Genomic DNA, 21,799 nt, shown 5'->3' with positions numbered 1-21,799 from the left:
ATCTTCATAGGGAGAAAAGAGTCCTTTAATCTAATGGAAAAGGATGAATGGCTGAAAGCTGAAACTAGATACATCTGAAAAGGAAATTAGGCAACGCATGTTAATAGTGAGGGCTGGAAACAAGCTGCTAAGGGAAGGCATCTGCAGTGCTTGAGGAAGATGGCATGATGTTTTTTAAAGAGGGATTTCACATACATGTGCTAGGCCTTAGCCTACCCCAAGATAGACAAAGCTAGGTAAGATTTAAAGAGCAATGGTAAACCAGTTGTCTCAGTCAGCCCCCAGCTCTGTGGCCCTGTATGAGCTGTCTGGAGCTGCTTGGCCTGAGCGAAGAGGAGGCCCCGGTTTCTCTCTGCCCTTGCAGCAGTATAACTGAAATGGGATTTACTCCTGTAAGCTTGTCTGGCTGTTCTTTAGGCCTATCTTCAAAATGCCTGGCATCACAGTGAGCCCTTTGCTCATTTTTCTGTCTGAAGATCTTTTAAACTGAAATACATTTCCTCCCCCTGTCCCTCTCACCATCTCCCCGTGTTCCACAGACAAAAACAATTGTTTTTTTCCCCAGCATAACAACAACATCCTTCAAATGCCTATTAGAGAGCTTCATCCTCAGTTAGGTGGTGAGCTCAGCTATGCACACGCTCTCCATGAGCCAGTGCTTGCAGCCAGAACAGCCATGCTGCACTGCGGCTGTGCCTTGCATCTGGCAAATGATTCCTAATACAATTATAATGTTTTCAATCTGCAACAGGATTGAACTCAACGGGACTAAGATGCTCAAAATAAGTTGGCTATGATGTAACCTGCAGTAAACTCAGAATCCCCATCTTCAAGAAACTAGCTGTAGCTATTTTTTATTCTTTCACGCTGTCAGTCTCATGGCAAAACGCTGGCAAATATTAATTCCCACACTTGGCACTGCAACAGGAAGGGAACTGCATTGTGGAATGATGTTTCAGGCTTTAATGATTTTCTTTGATAAAATGCATCTTTTTAGTCAGAGAAAAGCTTAGCTGGAAATAAGCAGAGAATTCTAATATCCCAGCATGATGCTTCTAGATGTTTTCATGATGGTGATTCCTCTACTAAACAATCAAAAAAACTGTCGAAGTCTCCGTATGCTTACTGTAGAAGGAAAAGTGAAAATGTGAATGCTGCAAGGGTATGTGGCTGAAGCAGCCCCTGGAGAAGACAGGAATGTGGTCTCTAGTTCAATTTGCAATGCCTCGTGTTATCCCAAATTGCATTTCTATTAACCTTCAGGATCTCAGACCTTTCAGAGAGAAACTTTCTTCCAAACTGTGAGTGGTTCCCAGTGATCTCTGCTGGTAAGGTGCAGATTACCTATGGAAGCTCAGCAGGTAATTGTCTGGTCTGATGACGATATAGCAAGAAATCCAAAAGTCCCCTCTTCTCCCTAGCATATGCTCTTTCCCTCAGGACCCCTCATGTACCGTCTTTACTTTGCAGGGAAAGCAGCAGCTGTAGCTGCTCCTGGGATACAAGGGCACAGGCAGCTGAGTTACACAGGACAAAGTTGTTCCCTGAGCAGTGCCGCTCACTGGTGGTTAAGCTCAGAAATATTCACCAGTTATTTTTCTTAAAGGAAATAGAGAAGGGTATCAGACAATAAAGCTAACGACTTAGCAATACATTTTCAAAAGGATGGAGAATGAGTTATTTGACTGAAAATTGAACGGCTTAATTGCAGCACCTCCAGCAAGCCTCTACCTGTTTGGCCATGGTAAAATTCGTTGACTTTCCTGTAACAGTCCTAATTAACCAACCAGAAATAAAGGACAAATTATACCCAAACAGAATATTTCTAGGCAATTAAGAGCACAGCATTCTATCCGGTAGAGATGTATAAGGAGCGGCTGAGGACCCTGTGTTTGCTCAGCCCAGAGCAGAGGAGCCGAGGGGAGGCCTGATGGCGGCTGCAGCTCCTCACAGGGAGCGGAGGGGCAGCGCTGAGCTCTGCTCTGTGTGACAGCGACAGGGCCCGACGGAACGACATGGAGCTGCGTCAGGGGAGGGGCGGGAAAAGGGGCTCGGGAAAGGCTCTGCACCAGGGGGCGGTGGGCGCGGAACGGGCTGCCCAGGGCTGTGGGCACGGCGCGGAGCTGCTGGAGTTCAAGGAGCGTTTGAGCAGTGCTCTCAGACATAGGGGTTGAATTTTGGGAGGCTCTTTGTGGAACCAGGAGCTGGACTCAGTGATCCCTGTGGGTCTGTTCCAACAGAGGATTTTCTATGATTCTATGATTCTATGAACCTGAAGTCATCTGATATAGCAACAATTAAGCAAGGTCTGGCTTATGTGTACAATAAGGAAATAAATAGAAAGATCAGGATAAAATATCTGAAATTGTCAAAGAGAAATGGAGAAGTGGAAATTAATGCCTTTTTTTTAAAAAAAAAAAAAAAAAAAAAAAAAAAGGTTTTCATAGCAAAATAGCCTTCCAGGGCAACTACTTCACAATAAAGAAGAGGAAAGCAAAGCTTATGAAGACATTCATCAAGATACAAGTGAAAAGAAAATTAGGTGCTTTGGGGCATAGAGATGACAGGACATGTATCTATGGCAATAAAGGATGATAGAAATCATATGAAGGAGAATAAAACAAAGGCTACATGTGGAAAAGGATGCAAGTGCTGTAGAACACCTACTCTGACAATATAGTCTCTTGCTATTACTAAAAGAGAAAATCAATAAACTGTGTAAGAAGAAAAGCTTATTAAATGATTGACTGTCCTACTGGATTCTCCTGTTGGCAAATACATTGCTCTGTGTGATAGATGGTCACCAGGGTCAAGAGGTCATTCTCTGAAGTGATCAGGCTTCATAAAACACAGGTTTGCAAGCAACAGAGGTAGTGGTGACCTGGTGGAGTTACTGCTCTCCACCAGGTTCGTTGTTTTTTTTTTTGCGCAGACACCACCAGCATCACAGTGAGCTCATTTACTGCACTGTGGAAGTGTTTCAGTCAATGGGAGGATGCTGGTAGCTTTGCTGTGGGACACACTTAACTGCCTTACCCTGATGGCCACCACCACTGTCATCTGCTTGGCTTTTCAGACTGTCGGAGAACCCCGTGGAACCTGGCAGTGGAAGTCATCTTGATACAGCTGGACAACCCTGACACACTGCCTCCTTCTAAGAGACAGTGAACGTGATTTTGCCCTGGCCAAGCACTGCCTGTTTTTCTGCCTGCCTTCCCCACTGGCTCTTACCAGCAGGTCCCCAGCTCCTCAGACAAGTCTCAGAACACTGGTCATTGCACTGCCCTCACCCCACCCATGGGTGAGCTGTGCCCCTCAGGCAGGACCAAGATCTAAGATGCTTGTTTTAGACTTATGAAGTACCAGGCTTTGAGAATAGGTCACTGGTGTCTGTAAATCCCCACCTCCCAATGCCTTATGTTTGCTTGATGTGGATCTACCCAATTTGACCTCTACACAAAAGATGTTTTTTTGCTTTTTCAGAGTTTAAGGTTGGAGAAAAGACAAAGTGATTTTCACTTCTCCTGGAATAAAAAGTTCTGTATCAGGCTTATTACACTTGGGGCTGCTTTTGGTTCGCTTCAGTATGAGGAATGACAGGGGATCAAACTGAGCAATGGCCCCTTGATTGTAAAAAAATAAAAAATAGAAAAAAGATTAGAAATTGTTTCTTCTTCCCAAATCAACATCAAGAACACCTTGTTGTTGTTTGTGGTTTGTGAGTTGAGAAGAATTTTTACATTCCAGTGCATTTCTCCTGAATGCTAGCAATTTAGGAGAAAACTGAAATGATTATGTACATTAATAATAGCCTGTAGACATTAAGATAATCTTGAGGCATCTGAATTTGATACCTATTTCTCCAGATTGAAGTTAGCTTTTGAATGTGAGTGGATTAAAATAAAGAAAAATAATGCAAACAAAATTTAAATGTAAATCCTATTGTCTAAAACAAAAACCAAACCAACACTGACTGTATGTAGTTCTTATTTTCCACAATCGAAAATGATCTTTCTATCTGGATGGAGTGCATTTCTAACCTTGAACAGTTAATAATATTCAAATTAGTTACAACTTAGGAAAGCTTTTTTTCTTCCTTAAGTCATAAATTGTTTCTTCTAAAAGAAAGTAAAGCTTTATTTAATTTAATTAATTTATTTTTATTTATTTCTGCTGTGCCCACACATCATCATCTTCTTAGTATTACACTTATTTAGAAAGAGAAAATGAAAGTTTTCTTTTGTTTCTTATGGAAAAAGTCTATTTTCTTATGTCAAGGTTGGAAGGAATCTCAAGACGGGGAGAATGTCTCCACTCACTATTTCTTTTATTTTTTTTTTTTCCTGCATTTTTGGTTGTGTTTAGAAGCAATGCTGTTTATGATCTATGCATCTGACACACTTGCTGAGCCATGAAGAGTAGTGAAAAGCAGAAAGGTCAGCAGAGGTCTGACTCCCATACCAGCCAGCCTGGCTGATGCGTGCTTTGTAATTTAATGATCTGCTTCCTCAAGTACCAAATTTCCTCATGAGCATTCAACTATTTGGAGGTTTCTGCAAAAATACCAAAAAATCACATCACATGCAGTGGAAAGGCTGAAAATCTTGCTGGAGGTAAGCTGACAAAAGGAAAGATAGAAACCCAAGAAATTTGGTTGAGAAACTTGTTTTCCAAATTTAGTTACATAGCAGGAATGTAAAAAAAAATCCTAAAGTTACTCTGGTAGCAGAACCTTTCCAATTATTTGCCCACTGACACATGTTAAATCAGTCAGGGCTGTATGAAATCTCCTTAGTTAGTAGGTCAAATAAATCACTGGGGCAATTTCTCTGGAATTTGATGGACTTACTGCTGAGAAGGAAGTTTGCCTTATGAAGTTACAGACAGGCTTAGCTGACAACTTGCTACCTGATCTGGATGTTAAATGGTAATGAAATATTAAGCAAGTAGCACAATGTACTCCTTGAAGAAATTGTGTTGTCACACTCAGGAATGAAAAGGGGCAGAAGCTTAGTTTTAATGATCCAGAAGGTCCAGTCAAATCTGGCCAACCATATGGAGCAAAGGTGTACAATAACAGACTGCAGAAAGAGGGTCTTCAGATGTTGCCTCTGCATTGAAAATAGTTTGAACTATCACTTCCAGAGTGACAGACTAATCTAACTTTGGGGGCAAAGCAGAACTGACACTGATGGATGATCAGGCTGCAGGAGGGGCAGAGAGCACCACAGGGCAGGTGTTGATGCCAGTGTCTTCTGTGCAGAGAGAACCTCCTCCTCCAACACTGATGACTCAGCTAAGGGCAAATATTTAAGGAAAGGTATCGCTCTGTTTAATTCAAAAATTGGCTCCAGGAATTCATTTTGCACGAGAGTATGTCTGCAAGATGCTATGAGCTCCCCTGCTCCATTTCTGTCCCTTAGAAATACCCTACAGCAAACAGGGATCCCCAGGCAGAGTGCTGCATCTCTCATTTCAAAAACTGCCTCTTGAAATCTTTCATTTTTCAATTTTCTTTGTAACTATATATTATCAGATGTATTTGATGCCTAATTTAACTTGATTTCCACATGTTATTATGCTTATGAAATGTCTTTGTCATTCAGTGAAGCAGACGCAACCACAAAATCTTGCTCTTCAGCTTAATTTCCAACTACTTTTCACATTTATATTTCTAAATCCAGGCCAGCCTTCTAGACATACTTAATAATTTACTATTTTCAATGCCCATTGCCCTTATCCAAAAGAGGGTAACGTGGGAGCCCTGCAAGAGAAAAGACTGAAAAGAGACAAGAATAAGAGCAAGAGCAGGTAAATTTTTATGTTGTCAGATATTTAAGTAAAGAAAGGTAAGTTCCAGAAGGAGGGATGAATTTAGACCATAAGTAGTGTGCATTCACTGTGATGAAGTAGTGTGGGGTGGAGGCCATTTCCCAGAAACTGATAACCAGAACGAGCTGACCAAGGGATGTGTTGGCAGCACACTAGTAGCCACCTGGACAGTGCTTCAGCCCCTTCCATGTCCGTGCTTATTATTATTATAGTTGTACCAAGAGAATCCAAACTAGATGTGGAAGGTGTATATACCAGCAGAGCTCAGTTGGCCCTTCTCTAACAGATGAGTTGGATGTCCTTCTGTATTTCAATTTCATTTACACTCACAGGAAGGTTGCAGTGTTCATTAATAGCTTAAAATCCAGGAATCCAATCAAAGTTAACCCTCTAGGTTCCTTTAAAAGACGGTGGATGAAAATAGGTATGTTCAGACAGTAGTTCACCCCCTGACTGCTCTGTACATAACTCAATTATTCTTAGCAATCTCAAGTGGCACTGGACAATTAAATGTGGGCAACTGAAGTGTGTCCCATGAAGGACAAGCTGACTGGCCCCTGCTCTCCATTGAAAAGTACTGACTGGATCTCCTGTGACAATCTGAAAGCTTAGCTACCTCACGTGCATATGAGAGCCTTCTCCTGGAGTTGAATCCTACTCGAACTGTGGCAGTGACTGTGTTGCCATTGATCATGTTCTTGCAGAACATACGTATCAAGGATGCAAGGCAAAATCAAATGAAGATATGCCTACATTGCAGCTTTCTGGTAAAAAGATCAAAGCTTGCCATCATGCATAAATAAGGTTAGTCCATGCCCATCCTCTACCTAGCAAGATTTACAGCAGTGTAGGTGCAATGATTCATCGCTATTATCCAACATGAATTCATGTGCTCTCTTGTTTAATCTGTGCTTCTGCATCTCTATTGTTGTGCTTGCACAAATGAGGTTGAAGCTAGCTGTGGCCCTGCTGCATAGGACATGCTTACATCTCTGAATCCTGGTGGTATGAATCAAGGAGGTCTGAAGTCCCCACATTCTGCTGAAGAACCAAGCCACAATTCAAATACGGTAACTTGTTTCTTCTGCTCAGGTCAGACAGAGAGCTTGTCCTGCTGTGAAGTACTGGCCAAGAGGAGACAACTGTCATTGGCCTACTAGTATGGTGTGCTTGAAACCAGCATATGAACTCCATTATCTGCCTGCTGGGTACTGGACGCTGAATTTACAGGGGATGAACTTTAGTCACTGCCAACAAAACACAGAATATGTGTTTGAACTGTAAAATGTGATTGAACTCTGAGAAATGAAGATGAAAAAAAACCATCTTGAGCAGCCCTGCTGTTCAGGGAAGTAAAAGTAGAGAATGGAGTGGGAGATATATATAAACGGAGACTCCAATATATTCATTTCAAAATAGCCTTATGGAGTGAATGAAAAATGAAACTGGGAAATGAACTGTAAACAAAATGAGTTTACATGAAACCGAACAAAACGGAGAAGTTAGACTCAGTATCTTTATCTTGTGCCTTCAGGATAAAAAAAAGTGGGCCTTGAAAAGGTTATATATCTCATGAAATACCTCTGCTGAGCTTCTAATGGTTGTGCTGCAGGTAGATGACATTGCCTATCAAAGCATAAATAATGTTCTTGCTTTCATGTGTAAAGAGGAACTGCAAAGCCTGTGAGTGGGTTTCCCCAAAGCAGGCTCACCCTGGAAAAACACCTAGTCAAGGATGGGAGCCTATGATTAATCTGCTTCAGTTAGGCTATTGATCTGTTAGGCTTTTAACATATACACAAGTCCTATGGGTGCACCTTAGTGCTTAAATGAAAATAAAGCATGATGAACACAAAACCAAAAAAAAATTGTTTTCCAAGCCCTGTATGCTGGAATCATAGCGAGATTGCTCCTTGGAAAGGTGTGGAATAAATCAGCCAGCCATGTTTCCTCTCACTCTGAAAATATCCTAGGGCTTGCAATTTTCTCAGGTAAGTTCAGTGCTTTCAGAAAATACTACACTGACTGCCCTGAAAAATTCTTTGTTTCCAAAGAGCAAAGGTGTGCCCAATAGAAAGATTATTTTTCTGCAATTTCATGTCAATAGACTGTAAGATGTTTTCTGGAAAATAGTATTTTCCATGTGAGGAACTCAGTTCCTGTGTTAAATTCTTGTTAACAGAACCAAGGGACATCCTCCTGTCTTCTACAGATGCTCCTCAGTGCAAAGTAACAGCTGCACTTTTTGCTGCAGGGCACCCAGGTGCTCTGTGGTTAAGACAAGGTGTGTGCATGGCTGTGTTTGTGCTATGCTGGCAGCTTTCCCTGCAAAACCTGATTGCACTACAGCAGCTACCAACACCTTAGCACAGCCTTGTCTTTATCCTCTCCATATTCCCTGATGACACCAAATCCCACAGGCTGTATGTGTTCTGTCCACAACTCTTGTTATAATTCTGCTCTGTTATTTCCTTGCTATTTGCTCATGCTCGCAACTGTCCTGTTTGGGTCAAGTCACTCCAATGGAGCACCAGACTAGAAAGTATTACAAAACTATGGCTGAGTACTTGGAACTCCAGATGGTCATTTACCTGTGATATTCCACGTCCCTATTCATTTGACAGCAAAACAGTGCCAAGTAAGATGGAGCAGCATTTCTCTCATAGGACACAATTGTGTAGGACTACTGTGATGCGTTTCAGCTGTGGTGATGGTGACAGTGGGTCACCTGAGCTGGTGCAGATTTTCAGGAACACAGCAGGCAGGCTCTTGTTTGTCACTGGTTAAAATGCATAGCTAATGGTGGTGACTATGTTGAAAAATAGTGTTTTGTAGCTGAGAATTTGTCCTACTAAACAGTGTTATTGTGCTCTTTGTATCTGTTGTAGTTTCCATGGAAATAAATAGGAGGCATTACTTTTGGAGCATAGTTTAATTGATTCAAACCATTCCCATAATTTCTATAATGGTTTTTAATTGTACAATTAGAGTAGAGACATATAATCGCATAATTAGGCTATGTAATTACAATATGTAATAATATTGTAGCGTTGTTATACACATCCTTTTTAAGCAGGAAAAAAGCAAGTGTACTATGCTGAAACCATAAGTTGTGAGCTCCAGAGTGCCTGTATGTATTTCCTTATGTATATCCCAGTTTTCATTGTGCGATCAAAGAAGTTTGAACATGGAGGATAAGACTGTTGGTGAGGTACTGAGCATTTTTGGAAATTGGCGCTATTAAATTGTGTGGTACTATTTTGGAATGGTTGTGTTCATGTAGGGCATGTCTACAGACAAATGCTGAATAAAGATGTGATTATAAAGCATGCTTAAATCCTGCATGTGTTGAATGGATAATAATGTCCTTATGATGTGGCTGAACTCTCTGCTTCTTTGAGTGGAATTTAATGCTGACTTGATCCTGCAATCTTTAGTTCAATGAAGAAGCTCCCAGTGGCTTCAGCAGGGTAGGCTTGCATTCCCTGCCAGGCTGTTCCCCCTCCGTGAAGGACTTCAAGGCTCCTTCTGCCCACAGAAAATCGATGTCTTATTCTGCATCCAGCTCTGCCTCTGACCTGGTAAAGTCAAGTGTAGTTTCTGGTGTAGAATGCTTGAATTCAGGCACCTTTCTGAGACAGGACAGTATGTCTCAGAAAGAAGGAATTATTTCTCTCAAGTTATGTCAGCTCCCAAGTGGATCAGACAGTCTGTTCCATAATGCTGAAATGTGCTTTACAACTCACAAAATTAAACTAAAATGGGATTAATAGTGTAATTACTGACTTGTTTTGAAGAGTTCAAGTGAATGCCTCAAACATTCATCCACATTTCATTTATTTTAAGGAAAGGGTGGTAAATCCCCAAGCCAGACAGATGCTATTTGTTTGCATATGAGACATTTTTCACCCCCCAGCTGTGGAAATTGCATCATAACTGTCACTGTTTTTGTACAGAATTAATGAACAGTTTGCAAAATGTATCATGACCTTGCTAGCTGATGGATGTGATAATAAAGCCTTAGATTTAGCAGAAGGATGACCTAGTTTCATTCACACATTGGCACTGCAGCTTTCAATGCAAGCAGGTGCAAATGCTGGAAGGGGTTTGTGCAGCTACCTGGATGGAAGTCTGAAGTGCCTCATCTGAAATAGCACAGCTGGGTAATACCTCCTTTGCAATTTGTAATCACAGAATCAGTGACTATTGCCAGTTCTAAGGGACCCAGTGGGATCATTGAATCCAGCTCCTGGCTCTGCACAGAACCGCCCAAAATTCAACCCCTATGTCTGAGAGCACTGCTCAAACGCTCCTTGAACTCCAGCAGCTCCGCGCCGTGCCCACAGCCCTGGGCAGCCCGTTCCGCGCCCACCGCCCCCTGGTGCAGAGCCTTTCCCGAGCCCCTTTTCCCGCCCCTCCCCTGACGCAGCTCCATGCCGTTCCCTCGGGCCCTGCCGCTGTCACACAGAGCAGAGCTCAGCGCTGCCCCTCCGCTCCCTGTGAGGAGCTGCAGCCGCCATCAGGCCTCCCCTCGGCTCCTCTGCTCTGGGCTGAGCAAACACAGGGAGCTCAGCCGCTCCTCACACCTTGCCCTCAGAGCCTTCCCCACCTTCACATCCCTCCTTTGGACGCTGTCTAATAGCTTCATGCCCTTCTGATGCTGTGGCACCCACACTGCACCCAGTGCAGGAGGTGAGGCTGCACAGCACAGAGCAGAGCAGGACAAGGCCTCCCCTCACCTTCTGGCAGTGCTGGGCTGCTGTACCCCAGGGTAGAGTTGGCTGTTTGGGCTGACAGGACACATGTTGGCTCAGATTTAAGTGGCTGCTGATCAGGCAGCGTTCACTTCAGGATGTGCCAAAGTGTCTCACACACTTAAATTATATTATGCTCCCAGTCAACATGCAGCTGTGATGATCTAAGAGCTTATTGCTACCAAGAGGAGACTTTGCTCTCCCTTCCTCCTCTCCTCTCCAAATATGTAGACCACGTGTTGTCATCTCAATCTGGGTGTTGCTGGAGATCGTGGAGCTCTCTGTGAGCTAACATAACCAGTACATATTCATTTATTCTGGTCTGTGAGCTTGAATGTGTAGTACCACAGCTTCAAACCATGAAGACTGGGCTTGAATCAAGGGACAGAGGTGAGGCGAACAACAGAATTACCTTCATTTGGTACTAATGAGCTGTTAGAACAGCTCCAATACAATGTTCATCATTAATAAGACCATCCAGGATAGCATCTAAAGTACCTTACTGTGCCACAACAAATTCATTACTAATGGAGACTATATATTTTAACAGAGACTAAAAGTGTGTATACAGAAGATAAATAGACTTATGGTCTATTATCCTTGTTTAGTTCTCTTACCAGAGTAAGATTTTACTTCTGCATTGCTGCTGTGTTAGGAAAAAGCAGCTTCTCCTCTCATCAAAACAGAAATAATTTTGGTTTAGATTAAAAGCCATACTTCCTTGAATTGAAAACGATTGCTTTCAAACTATTCATATTTTCTTATCACTAAAGAAAATATAGGTGGACTTATACATATTATAACAGTCTCTGAAAACCTGAATTTTTGAGTTTTCCTAAAATGCTAGCCATGAAGTCATCCTGCAATGAAATCCAAAAAATTCAAAGGTGAATACACTTGGATGGAACTCCATTACTGACAGACACATCTGTCCAACAATGGCAGGTGATAATGACCAGGGGATGGAGGCAACTCCTGATGGATGGGGCAGTGCCTTGTCGGGAGTACACTTGCACTGTGCCCATCATCCCCTTCATCATGACACTCCAGTGATCACAGCATGACCTATATGCTGAAGCAGAACTGAGACAGTGGGGAAACCTCTGAGTGAATGTGTTATTCAGTGAATTTAGATCCCTGCTGCTGCTTCTGCTATTCTGATCTGCTCCGTAATTTGCTTGCTATTCCTATTTGTTTTGAGAAGATGCCTCCTAACTTCATGTGGCATAAAGGTTTTTTTTCCTTCTACATCAAACATCGGAAACTTCCAGAGAAAAGAGAAAAATACAAAACTTTGCATCTAATAAGGTGAAACCACACAGATAAAACCTCTGCACAAACAGATTCTTGCAACCTTTTTTTTCTTTTCTTTTCTTTTTTTTTTGGCTGGACTTTCTTGAAGTATGCTGTGAGTGAGCTGATAGCTGACATGAATGTTTGTAACAAACAAAGACTGAGCTATCAGAGTGACTGCACAAATTTTACTTGTATACATCTTGGTGAACACTTCTTGCTGCAGTTCTCAAGCAGCTCAGCCAGAAGCATTGCGACAGCAGCTGAAGTTTCACAACACGCACAGTCCTGCTGATGCTGCTGATCAATGAGATGCAGAGCTTTTTTTTTCCCCAGTACAGCACAGATTGGGGGGTAGCTGCTTGCATAAGTGAAAAATCAAAAGTATGAAGCAGACTAAAGAACAGAGTCTGGCACCTTGACTAATACAGCACTTCCTTTCAACTTTCTCAATTTGACAGACTTTTCATGAGAGTTATTTTTAACAAATTGTTTTTTATGGTAATATGCACTTTTATCATATCTTCCTCATGAGGAACTCCAACTGTCTCAAAGCATTAATTGAAAAATCCTTGCAGAAGACATTAGAGGCAAGCAGAGTGTGCCAAAGCCTATGCAGGACAGATGGGGAAACGGGCACAACACAGGTATGTGCTATGTCCAAAGTCATATGAAATAAAAAATAGTCTCTCTTCTCCCCAGTCCTTTGTTCTGGCTTCAAGGTGAGGGATGCTTCCAGCCTCCTCTCTTCTGCCTTTGGAGTGGATTTGAGGAAAATCATAGTAATATGCTGTCTTTGTTTTGAGCACAGGCAATGGTAGTTATGCCACCACTGGATTGCTTCTCCCTTTCCTGAATCCAATGATATTTCTTTGCAGACAGCGAGGCAAGATCTTTCTGGAGCAGAGTGTCAGCAGGGACACAGGGTTTTCTGTGTCACACAAGCGGACACAGCCCAGGGGACCCCGTAGAAATGCTTTCCTCTGAATGGGCAGGCAAGCCTGCAAAAGAAAAGGCTAGCAGGTTGAAGAAGGTGATCCTCCCCCTCTGCTCTTCTCTGGTGAGGTCATATTTAGACTATTGTGTCCATATCTGGGCTCCCAAGTTCAAAAAAGACAGGGATCTCCTAGAAAGAGTCCAGCATAGGGCCACAAAACTGATTAAGGGCTTGAAGCATCTCCCGTATGAAGAAAGGCTGAGTTACCCAGGTGTGTTAATCCTGGGGAAAAGAGGACTGAGTGGGGATCTGATCAGTGTTTATAAATATTTAAAGGGAGGTGGGAGGCAAATGGATGAGGCCAAGCTCTTCTCGGTGGTCTGTAGCGATAGGACAAGGAGTAATGGTCTAAAACTTGAACATTGGTAGTTCTGTACTAACATGTGTAAGAACTTCTTTACAGTAAGGATCATGGAGCACTGCAATACTGTTGCCCAGACAGGTTGTGGAGTAGCCTTCTATGAAAATATTCATAACCCGTTTGGATGCTTACCTGTGTGACCTGCTGTAGGGTGCCTGCTTTAGCAGGGGAAGTTGGGCTCAGTGATCTCTTGAGGTCTCTTTCAACCCCTACCATTATGTGATTCTGTGAAATCCTGCAGGTCAGCAGGGCTCTGACTGCACTGCAGTAATGCACTAATGCAGTTGTGTGGCTGCAAAGACCTGAGCCGTGTATCTGTGGGTGGTTGTGACTTAAGGGACCTATGCACCATCCTCTGGATATACACACAAAAAATGCTGGAAGCAGCATCTCAGTAACAATTAGAGGAGGGAAAAAACACTCAGGAGTTGAAATGTTGGAACCAGGGCACATTCAGGCATGCCTTGCAAGTTCAGTGCTGTACTGAAGAGCCTCACTGGAATAGTTGCTCACTGCCTCAATCCCTGGACCAAGCATGGACCTACATGGGGCAGTGTTTCCAAATTCTCTACCCACAGTGCTACTGGGTCCTTCCCTCCCAGGCTTGGGGACACATGTAGGAAGGGAATACCCTACCACAAGCTAAGATTAGACACATCCAACACACTCCTTAAACTGTCTCAGCATGTAAAATAATTAAATTAAGGTTTTTTTATTCATTGGGTAGCAGTAACTTTGCATTCAACCCATCTTTTTTTTGATACTTTGAGCTGGGGGTTGTAATCAGACTGAAAGTCAGCTGAAGAGACGATAATGGGTTTTTTATTTCAGGAGGAGGAAACAGTCCTCATGTTTTCAGTGGGCACGTTAAAGCAAGGATGACTGGACTTGATGCTGGCCTTGCTTACACTGCTGCAGAGGCTACAGTAACAGCAGGAATTGGATGATGGTGATTTGTCTCAGACATTTTTGCCCCATGCTGTGTATGCAAAGTGCTGGGCATGGGCTTGGTGTCAAAGGTGGCCAAATTCTGGGCAGAGCAGCTAGGCACAGCACAGCCCTAAAGCCCCAGAGCAGAGTTGCTTGGCTGAATGTTAATGGTACTTGCCTTCCTCCACTTTTCCTTGATTATAACAAGAAAGAATGCTACATCCTCAGAATGCTGAATTTTCTAGACAAGCTCTTCTCTATCTTTCTCTTTAAAAGGTAATTGTAGCAAAGTGCTGATTGATGGGGCTTGTGAATACAGCTTTTTCTTATCTAAAAACCAGTTGTACTGTGGGAGCCACTTGCCTAGTGTTCATTAGAAAGAGTTAATATCCATTTTCTGGAAGATTGAAGAAGTTCCCCAGGCACAACCCATGGCCCATTGAGTTTGTCAGCTGCAGTAAACATCATGACTTCAATCAGTATTGTAGACTTTGTCTCTTAAAATCTGTCGCATAAGCTGTGGTAGCATTTGGCACATTCAAAATTTAATCTGCAGATGAGAATCGATTGTTTTGTATGCATCGACCTTCAGAAAAGTTTCTTACAGTGGCTGCTGCAATGATAGTATCTCCTAGGAAGATTATCATCTGTGAAGGCAGGTAGCTTGGTTCTACCTTGTTTATCTCCAGATGAACAAGGAATCTCTGAGGCACAGCCTGAGATCTTATCATCCAGAACTTAACAGGCAGCTCTGGCTCCCTGGCACGTCTTTGGACACACAAGTTAAGCTTGTAGCAAAAGGTAATGGCCCTGCCTGTGTTGCAGATATTTTAAAATATAACTGTTATGTAAATAACCAATTTTTCAGTTCGATGGCTGAAGCAAGCAGTAGAAAAAACAGTTTGGTGCTGAATCAAAACAGATTTTTTACAGATTCTTTTGAAAAGTGATATCCCCATTTCTTCCTATGGCATTGTTTTCTTTAAAGTTAATTCAGAATATTTCATGAGCTACTTTTTGAATTATTTAAATGCTTGAACAGACTTTTAATTTAGCTTTAAATGAACCCAATGTTACAAAAGCAGTACAATGGACCAATGGAGTCTGACTTTCAATTAGTAGCATGTATCCTCCTCCTGTATGTCCTGAGTACAATCCAACTTCTTTGTCATGGCCTGTTAACAGTTCCATGGCAACACTGATTCCACTAACATCCATCTCTCGATGATAGCTGTCTTTCTTTCTTCTTTACCAGCACTTACAACTGCCCTTGGATTCCCAAAAGTTTCTATGCTCCCATGCTTCCCAATGTCCCAGATGTCCCCTATGGCCTCTCTCCCACAAATCCCTAGGTTTCATTACACATTCCCTACCTTTTTATGTATGCAAATACATACAGATACATATATGTACATACATATAGACACTTCCAACATTTTTCATATGTTCTGCCTAACTTGATTTAGCATAAGAGCCAATAATGAAACAGCAGGCAGTGCAGTATATTTGAAATGAGATTTGTGCTGACTCAGCCAGCCAAGTGCTATAAGGCGCTGAATCTCCTGGCTTTCCCTTAGTGGGATCACTCATTAATGCTCTCTCTTTTATCCAGCCATTGATCTTCAGAACACTTCTGGGAGTTGAATGTTTTTAAGATGTTAAGCTTTTGTCAAGTTTTGTTGAAATTGCACGATGGGTTTAAAAGTTATTAGGGAAGAGGATTACTAACCAGGTGGGAAGATGATTACTAACCAGGTGGGAAGATAAGCAACGTAATTCCATATGGAAATTTTTTCTGATGGAAAAATGTGCTTTAAGATATGAAAATGAAATGAGCTAGCATAAAAAAATCCAATTAAGGCAAAGCATTACATTCAACATCCATCCGTTATAAAGCTTTGTTTCTTGAAAACTGCATTTAACTAGCAGTTTGTTCAGAAAGAGTTCCATGCTGGGGTTCCTCTTGGTTTGAGATCCAGCTGGTATCCAGTGTGCTACAAGGAATCAATGAGATGCTGAATTAAAATCAGAATTCTGAATTTGTTAATTGTCTTCAGAATAAGATGTTTAAGAAGTTCTACTTCCCTGAGGACAGGAAAATATAATGATCAGAAATTTCATCCTTGCTACCAACTTTGAAAATGCGTGAATTAAACCCCAGAAACTGGACATACTGAAAAACTGAATAGACAACCACAAATTCTTCACTTTTCTTAGTTAAATGTGTGGCACAGTGGGCAAGCACACGTCCTGCCGCTGCGGTGCCTTGGCTGGTTTACCTGCCATTGTCTTTTTACAAGCAACAATAAAGGAGCCGTGATATAAGGATGAGAGGAGGACCAGCCTTTTACTGCTATAAGAAATTTCTAAAGCACAAATTATTTCTTTAAACATGAATGCAAGTCAATTGTAATTGAATTACTCAGATGGGAGAGTAGACCATTGAAGGAGGACTGTTTTATCTTAAATATCTCATTATGTTCATTCGGAACTGGGCACTAAACTGTCACTAGAAAATGGCAGACAAAGTAACATCATAATCCCTAGAGACTAAGTTTCTTGGAAACCTTAAAGAAAGAAGTGTCAAATATAGGTTAATTCACCTAATTCAATAGATTTCAGATGCTTAGATGGAATGGAAATGCAGAGACTGCTGTGCTTTCCAAGGCAGATCCAAGCTATTGAAAGTTAACCTTTGGCTCTACTGCATAGCACTGCTGAAATGCATCAGTTGTCTCCTAATGTATTCACACTGCTCCAACCTTCATCACACACCCAATCTACAAGGACAGTCTTGTCAGGAACAAGCACTTATTGTTCTTCAGAGGAGACCTCGAGGTGATTTTCTTTTTGGGTGTATGATATCCCACACTGACAACCCAATTTTCTGAGAGTTGAATGACATGTCTAGATGAATTCTGGGAGCTTATTAGCTATGTAAGGTGAGGAGTCTAAAGAATCCCAAACATATTTACCTTTGGATATGTAGATATGTTCTGTATTAATCTCTGAGTCCTTCTAGTGAGATTGTTTGTTAATACAGGGTTAAGATCTATATTTTTCTGTTATTGGTATCTATCTCCTATCAGCTGAGCAGAACCCAATGCTTTTTTAACATATTTTAGACATCAGTCACTCTCTGAATTCAATTTTTTTGGTCATTTTTCATTAAATAAATGCATATAGAACACAAAACTGATAATTTAGAAATGAAAAGTATCAATGTTTCAAACTGTTAAACTGGCATGTTCACAAATTCGATGGCATGATACATTAACTAGACTTGACAAGTGATGAATTACTGCGTTCTTTCTCTGTTGTTTAAACAAGAATTGGTTGGTGCAGAGTGCTTTGATGTGAGAGATAGCTATAACAGCCCATGTATACTTATAGCGTGATAACATTCACCTCCTCTTCCCAAGCAGGTTAAGCATGACAATACTCTTACAATACTACTGTTGGAGTTTTGATTGTAATACTAGATCTACACTAACAAAATATGCTAAAAAATCCCTTTCCTTCTTTTTTATTTTGTCTTCTAGAATGATGATATAATCTTTTTCCCCCTGTAACGAGGGAGATATAAATTGAGAAAATACCTAGTCCTGTGATTATGAAAGTTGAAGGTCTGAAATAGAAGAGAAAGAAAGAAATTTTTTAAGCAAAAGGGATACAAATGTGTGCTGTATGAAAGCAGGGGAAGAAAGTGAAACAAGGTTGAAGAGAGGCACGGAGGCACAGCCTGGGAAATCTGATGGCAAGTGAAAATGGAACAAAAAAGATTATTTATTATAAATGCCTATTATAAATGCCTTTATCTCTCTGCAACTTTTTGAAGAGAACTTTAATTTATGTCTGAAAATCACTATAGGTCTATTCAAACAGAGGCTGATTGCTGTAACCTCAATACTGTGCTGAGCTTTAAAGAATACTCTGAATTATTATTGCACAAATGTGTTACAGGTTTAGCACGTGCTGGACAGTGCTGGACTAACCTGCCTGGTTTTAGGTAAAGATTCAAAGTACAAGAAAAAGAATCTAAGTAGCATATAGTGTGTCATAGTGAGTATGGATGTCCAACCAGCAAGACCACTTTCCATGACTACATGAAGAGGGTGATGCCTTGGTAATTTGTTTGTGATCATAAGGTTGGATCTGATACACAAATCTTTCTGAAATTTGACATCCAATCAATTTATGCCAACATCTACAGTACCTAGCAGCTATGCAACATTTTTGTATCTAAATTGGTGTCTGAGTACAACTTCACCATATCTTACCTGTATGAGAACTGGTTGATTGATGAGCAGATGCAGTCTCAAATGCCAGCTGCTCACTGGAGTATAAGTGATTGATCAGCGTGTGAACCTGCTGATCTTCTGGCATTATTGTAAACATACAACTTCTAATCATTTCACAGAGCTTTTTTACAGATTTATTTAAGATAAGCTTGTCAGCCCTCTTTAGGAAAATAGTTGGGCTGATAGTTATATTAGGAAGATTTATTGTACTTCATAACATGTCATCTTTGCCCATAATGGATAGGAATTAACATCTACAGAGCAGCAGGGAGAATACTTATAAAACTGAGGCAGAACATTAGAAGGTAGTTTTGCTCTTTTGATAGCTACTGCCTTGGCTTGGAAGTGCTGAGGCCACATGCCAGTGTATTCTCAGAGGATTTCAGCTATCATTTTAAATTCAACAATTAGATGCTGCAGGCTAGTTCCAAAAGGGCACAGAAATGCAGCCTTAATGCTGATACAATTTTTTGTTTTCTCAAGGAAAGTTTCTCCTTAACCATTTAGCATTACTTCTTTCCATTTGCCAAATCCAGCACTTCCATCAAGGATACAAGGATAAAAGTACAACGCTTTCACACCTTGCCAGCATGGCTTCTGTACTCAGTTTCTGATTAACTCTTTGATAATGTTTTCAACTCTCTCATGTTTGAGACACATTGACTGATTTCTAATACACTTCCACTTTCTCTAGTAGACCAATATTTGTCTCTGTAGGATACTGATGTCAGAAGTTTATTGCTTTATCACAGTTCTATTTCAAGGGGTCACCCAGTTGTTATTGTTGGAGTGTTATGACAGTTCTTCAAAGGAGATGTGGAACTATTTGATACATGTCAAACATTGAAACACCCAAAAAAATGTTGTTTGAAACTCTGTATTCAAGGATTAATTTAAGTGAGATTCATGAACATTTAAAATGTGTATGAGTTACTCTAATGGATTCATTTTACTCCCACCATCTAAAACTCTTATTGATTTACCAGGATGAAGGAAATCACTGCATAATCACATCCAACATGCCCAGTGGAAAAGCTCTGAGATTTTGTTTCAATATTCTACTTAAGTATAAAAATAAAATGTAGTAAACATTTTGTTTAAAATGAGAACATTTTAGCTGTGCCAATCTAATTTGGATTCAGAATTTGCTTTCTTTGAAGTAACCATTAAACAATTGAACTATTCCATTCTGCACTGTTTCCAGATGCACTCATTTTAGCAGGCATTTACATAACACTACTATTTTTCTCAATACTTCTCCAATATACGATTTTCTTTCACATATGATATTATGGTATAAATGTAAAAGCATGCAGCTAAATTATTGCACCTGTGTTCAGGAAGCAAAATATTATATATTTTTACACTTCTTTGTTGGCAGCAATGCCAGCGGGTTTGCTCAGTGTTTCAAGATGTTTGTCTACCTATTAGACACCACAAGTGGGAATTCAGTGTCTTCAGCTGTACCAGACAGTAGGGACTACTCATGCTGTAAAGATTCACCTTTATAGACTGTCCATGTGGAGTGACAGCTTATGAAAGCCTTGGAAGATTGAGGAAGGAAAACAAAGAAAGACACAGGGATACACAGTGCTCTGACACTCTTACTTTAGACAGCAGGCTTATGTTGGGATGATTTTTTAATTGAATTCAGTATACATGTATGAAATAAAGAAGTCAGCACCTGGTCTCCTTTTCTTCATATCTTTTCCTTTTCTGGGAGGGGAGAAGTAAGGAAGGAGAGAAATTTACAACACCTAGTTTTTCTCCAGACTACTGGGAGCCAGTTCCAACATCCATTTTATCTCTCTCATTTGCTATGATGAAGAGGATCAAAGAAGTCTTTATTTGTGTCAGCAAATGGCTCATTCTGAAGGCATGCCCTGATGCAGAATGATACACCATGGAGCAAGAAACATGGCCACACACTGACAAAGACCATTTGGAAAGTCAGTTTAACACGAGCTGGAGTGGTGCTGGCAGATAGAAGGGCTACCAAGCATCTTGGCTGCAGAAGAGGAAACTGGGCAAAGTAGAGGTGTAGTTTCTTTTCTGGGTATGGCAGAGTTAAAACCACTTCTGGGAGAGTATTCAGCTCTGATTCTGCAGTTTAAGCAACGCTGATAAGGGGGATTTGGACTATCCTACAGCTTTTGTGATATCAGAGAGTAGTTGAAGTAGTTGAAATGCTGAACTTTTCAGTCTCTATCAGGCAGAGTTATACAAAGAGTAGGAAGGTTTGGTTCCAGTGTGCAGGTAGTAGACATGAACAATTCATTCAACCTGGAGAGAGTTCACTGGGAATGCAAGGGCAGGACTGAAGGAAATGGCACACACAGCACAGAGCAATGGTCTGTCTTGTGTCAAATGCTGCCACCTAAAAGGATGTAAGTACTTTGAGATGAATGACTGTGCAACTCATGCCAGCTCAGCTCATTATGATCCTGAAAATGATTAGATTTACAAAACTGTGAAAGTGGTTTGTAAAATCAAACATGCAGTTGTACTGCAAATACATTTAGTCAAATAGGACTGCAAGGAAAACCCTGTTTTCAGTTTTATCATGTCTATAAAGCATCTTTCAAACTAATGCTCTTAAAGTAAGTGCATGAAAGTATTTCTGACAGCTGGAATGCTTACATATCAAATGCCTGAAAGACAATACTTAATAACATGGGCCGTGTGCAATGAAAAAAAGTCATTTATATCATTTAAAAATAGGAATTAAAAACCCCCTCTAGATACAAGAGGTATGAAAAACTGTGATTGACTCTCTCTGAATTATAATTTCACCTGTCATCGATTGCGTTCCCTTCTAACAAATGAAGTTAGCATACACTTAAAGCAGTCTTGAGTGCAGTGCTACCTATGAATATAATGTTTCTGTTTCCTCGTCTACTGCTATTGACTGATATTGTACCAAGTAAAACTGTTCAGATATGGCAAAGTAGCAAACAAAGATCTTGGCAGCCAAGAACCCCGTCTGTTAGCCCAGTCAAGCTTGCGTCTTGTGGATCATCCCAGAGCCAAGGAACTAAAATGCATGTCCCAGGGCAAGGCGTGCAGGATCAGTGGGAATAATTGTCTGGAGCCCACCAAGCTTGGCATTCAGGAGATGAGGGATTTAACAGAAAGCTCATATCAACTCTGAAAGTGGCCCAGAAATAACATGAACAGTTTGAAATTTCTAGAAGAAAGCAATATGAAAATGACTGACTAGAGGAACACTACACTGCCAGCACCCAGCAGATCCAGTTTTGCTTGTTACTGTAATAAGCTGCCTTGATTGTTACCTGTGACAGAAACCTGAAAGAGACAGATATCTCAAATA

At 41.0% G+C, this 21,799-nt stretch overlaps 1 protein-coding gene across 7 annotated transcripts in view; it reads right to left on the bottom strand.

The window, feature by feature from the left end:
- LHFPL3 (LHFPL tetraspan subfamily member 3) overlaps positions 1-21,799 on the bottom strand; it is a 235,326-nt gene that overhangs the window by 46,455 nt on the left and 167,072 nt on the right. Inside the window, exons 2-3 of one of the 7 annotated variants that reach the window (XM_042872517.1) lie at positions 16,040-16,161; positions 8,817-9,410 (exon numbers count right to left, since the gene is read on the bottom strand). The exons of 5 other annotated variants lie outside the window; for them this stretch is intronic. In XM_042872517.1, the coding sequence (XP_042728451.1) occupies positions 9,240-9,410; positions 16,040-16,161 (293 nt within the window). In that variant the 3' untranslated portion in view covers positions 8,817-9,239. Of the gene's footprint in view, positions 1-8,816; positions 9,411-10,354; positions 13,006-16,039; positions 16,162-21,799 lie in introns of those variants that run through there. One more of the 7 variants, XM_042872518.1, reaches the window with a different exon arrangement.

Source organism: Lagopus leucura, unplaced genomic scaffold (assembly GCF_019238085.1).
Source record: "Lagopus leucura isolate 7727_CA_CO unplaced genomic scaffold, USGS_WTPT01 Super-Scaffold_100008, whole genome shotgun sequence".
Classification (NCBI taxonomy): domain Eukaryota; kingdom Metazoa; phylum Chordata; class Aves; order Galliformes; family Phasianidae; genus Lagopus; species Lagopus leucura.
Note: the sequence above shows the minus strand (reverse complement) of the source record. Positions and strands in the feature narration are given on the sequence as shown.